We start from the raw sequence: 3270 nt of genomic DNA, 5'->3' as shown, positions 1-3270 counted from the left end.
CATGTAGAGAGCATTACAGTAGTCCAGGCGAGAGGTGACGAGAGCATGAGTGACTGTGCGCAAGGCGTCCCGGTCCAGAAAAGGTCGCAACTGGTGAATCAGGCGGACCTGATAAAACGCCCCCCTGGTCACGGCCGACAGATGGTCTTCCAATGTCAGCCGTGGATCCAGGAGGACTCCCAAGTTGCGGGCCTTCTCTTAGTGGTTTATCAAATTTCCATAAAAATAATACAAAATGTCAATAATATAACTACAAAAATAACATAAAATAAAAACCAACCCATCATAAAGTACACATAAAATCATACGTAACTGATGTCATTGTTTCATGAATGAATGTCTCTAAGTCAGTTTTTAGTAACTTATGGAAAGCCAATTGGGTGGGGCTGCCTGAATTATGTGAAGAGTCTGTTCTGAAAAGCAGGCCTACTTACAACAGGTCTGAACCTCTACCCCACTGCATATCACAGAACTGGGCAATTGCAAACAGGTTCTTCTGGGGTACATGAGACAGTAGGTCAAAAGCAGTTCTACAAGCACTCCAGTGCCAAATCATGTATGGCTTTAGAGCTGAAAAGCAACATTCTTATTTATGCTTGGAAGCTAACAGGAAGCCAGTGTTAGTAGTGTCTGAGGAGAAGATTTACTATGCTGATGTTTGCAGGTACTTGTCAATAATGAAACTATTGGGTCCTAAACCAGCTGAAGCTCAGGATGGGCTTCAAAGGCAGCCCCAGGTAGAATTTGTTGCAGTGGTGATGAGACCATGAAATAGAATTATCATGCTCTAGGTGGGCCCGGAACCTGCACATCAGCTTAATCTGAATAAAGCATCCCTGTTCACTGGCTCCACTTGCTCAGCTGTGACTGCCACAGTCCAGATATATACCACAAGCCACAAACCTGTTTTTTCTACCTGCCAAAGCAACACCAGAAATATCAAGATACGTAAACTGATTCCCCAGTGGTTACATGTAAAAAGGCAGTGAAGAAAACACAAAAAGAACCATAAGGAAGCAGCCACTTGACCAGTCTATGCCCCCACCATCCAAAATGTCAGAAATAGTGGAATAATTGCAAAACAATGCCTCCAAATTTTAAATCATGTGAGGGGTTCAAGATACCATGAGAGCTACAATAAGGATGCAGTAGCCCCATTTAGATCCACACAAAGGTCATCAACAAACATGACCAATGCCTAGATCTGAATCCTGACTGAAATGGTTTAGGTAATCTGTTTCCTCTAAGGTACTCCAGGACTGATACACTGATTAATAATAACCTTCTCCCAAAAGGAGAGCTTAGAAACATGGCAATAGTTGTCAGATACAGAAAGTTCCAAGAAAGGCTTCTTAAGAGGAATATATTACAATCTTTCTCAAGGCTGCCAGCCTTAGTTCTTTCAAAGAGGTCTAGATCACCTCACAAATCCAATATGTCCCACTTTCTCTAAACTACTTAAGGACCAAGAGAGGGAAGAGATCAAATCCACAAATGGCCAGGGACAGCTGAGATTGAACATTCTATTTACTTTATCAGAGTCCCAAATGTGGCAAGATATTGCCTCAGTTACCATGGTTAACTCCACCCCATTAAGAGTCAAAACTTTGGAAAATGTGAGTGATTTATTGGCAAAATGCTATGCTAACTGGTCACAGCAATCAGGTAGGAGATTTATTTCTTGCCCTTTCATTAATATAACATTGCCCACCTTAAATCAAGGTCATTGAATGATAAACTACCAATGTTTTACCTCTCTTATTGCCACAGTATAAGCTCAGACTTGATTCATACCTGTGCCCAGTAAGATTCACTTTTCGTTTTCCTTCTACTGACTCCCTAAGCATCTTTTCTACTGTTTCATCTCCTGGAGGTCCTCAGCAAACCAATTAACAAGCCAGGATCAGTCAACAAGAAGAAACCGCTCAAGGGAAATCAAGTAATGTTCTCCAATCTGGGGTTCTTAAGATGTACTGTATTTGATAATTTATAAAAACTCTGGTCAATATGGATGTTCCAATTCAATACTTCTGGAAGACACCCAAATGGGAAAGAACATGCCTTCTATCTAACTGTGTACAAACCTCAGCCATATTTTCGGTACAGGTTTCTCCATTGCACCTTTGGAGCTGCTTTAGAGAGCATAGGGCAGGCAAAACCAGTTTTAGTAATTTCTTCTATAAATGAAATTACTAACACTTCTATAAAATGTTGGTCACAATCCACTAGCAATAAGACATTTGATTTCTCAATTCTCTCTTTTTACCAAAACACAATCTTTATTATAATCTTTATTATAATAGTAGAAATTATTATTTTTTGGTCAACAAACAAAAACACACAACTGTTGCCTGGCTTACGCCTCTGGTGATTATGTACTTAAATTAATTAGCAGCTTTCTTTGTGTAGAAGAACAGTCAAATAGAATAAATCCTATCCACACTTTTTATGAAATGTATGCTTTGGCATAGTAATGAATTTTACTTGTTCTGTACTGTTCATATTTCCTACTCTTTTATAAGCCATGTGGGACTGCTGATAAAATATTGAAGGCTGGGATATTTAGAATGCAATTAATCTAAAGGTTATGACTAGTGTGTGTAACTATATATCCTCTTGAAGCATAGTTGATCAAATTATGATACTCGGAGGATTCACCTGGAGGACCCTAAGCTATCTGTTCATAGATAGCCATCTGGAAATGGTAATTAAGAAGCACTTTTAGGATTGTAATGCTATATGAAGAGGATATTTTCCTTAATGTATTTATTCTCAAACTATTAATACAATTTTACAACATCTGTTAGCAACATGTATGGATTTTACTCAATCAAAAAAGCTTCCTTGAACTCTGATATAGTTCTTAGAACAAATTTAAAGAATCCTTATCAGATAGCTAAGCTTGATCAGCTATCTAGACAACTCACATCAGTTCTTCATTAGAGTTGCAATGAAAATATTCCATAAAATGCAACTCCCCTTTAAAGCAGCGGTTCTCAACCTGTGGGTCGCGACCCCATTTGGGGTCACACGACCATTTCACGGGGGTCGCCAAACAACGCAGTCCGCCATTTTTTTTGCCCGCCAAACAACGCAGTCCGCCATATTTTTTTTGCCCTTTTCCTTAGCTGTGCTACTCCCTGTGCTTGGCGGCAGCCTGCATGCACGAACTTTACCAAATGTGCCCTGCAGGAGGCGTGTGAAGAGCGCAGGCACAGAGCAAGGCCCAGCCCTCCCCAGGGATTCATTTCAGATTTAGGCGGCAAAAGT

General features: G+C 40.1%; 1 protein-coding gene across 1 annotated transcript in view; it reads right to left on the bottom strand.

The window, feature by feature from the left end:
- SYT6 (synaptotagmin 6) overlaps positions 1 to 1847 on the bottom strand; it is an 80302-nt gene extending 78455 nt beyond the window's left edge. The window contains exon 1 of the mRNA XM_029284335.1: positions 1754 to 1847. Coding sequence (XP_029140168.1) covers positions 1754 to 1847 — 94 coding nt within the window. The remainder of the gene's footprint in view (positions 1 to 1753) is intronic.
- Between the last annotated feature and the right edge of the window lie 1423 nt (positions 1848 to 3270).

The sequence above is a fragment of the Protobothrops mucrosquamatus genome, unplaced genomic scaffold, assembly GCF_001527695.2.
Source record: "Protobothrops mucrosquamatus isolate PMUCROS unplaced genomic scaffold, P.Mucros_1.0 scaffold545, whole genome shotgun sequence".
NCBI classification, from domain to species: domain Eukaryota; kingdom Metazoa; phylum Chordata; class Lepidosauria; order Squamata; family Viperidae; genus Protobothrops; species Protobothrops mucrosquamatus.
This window is presented reverse-complemented; position numbering and strand designations above follow the sequence as displayed.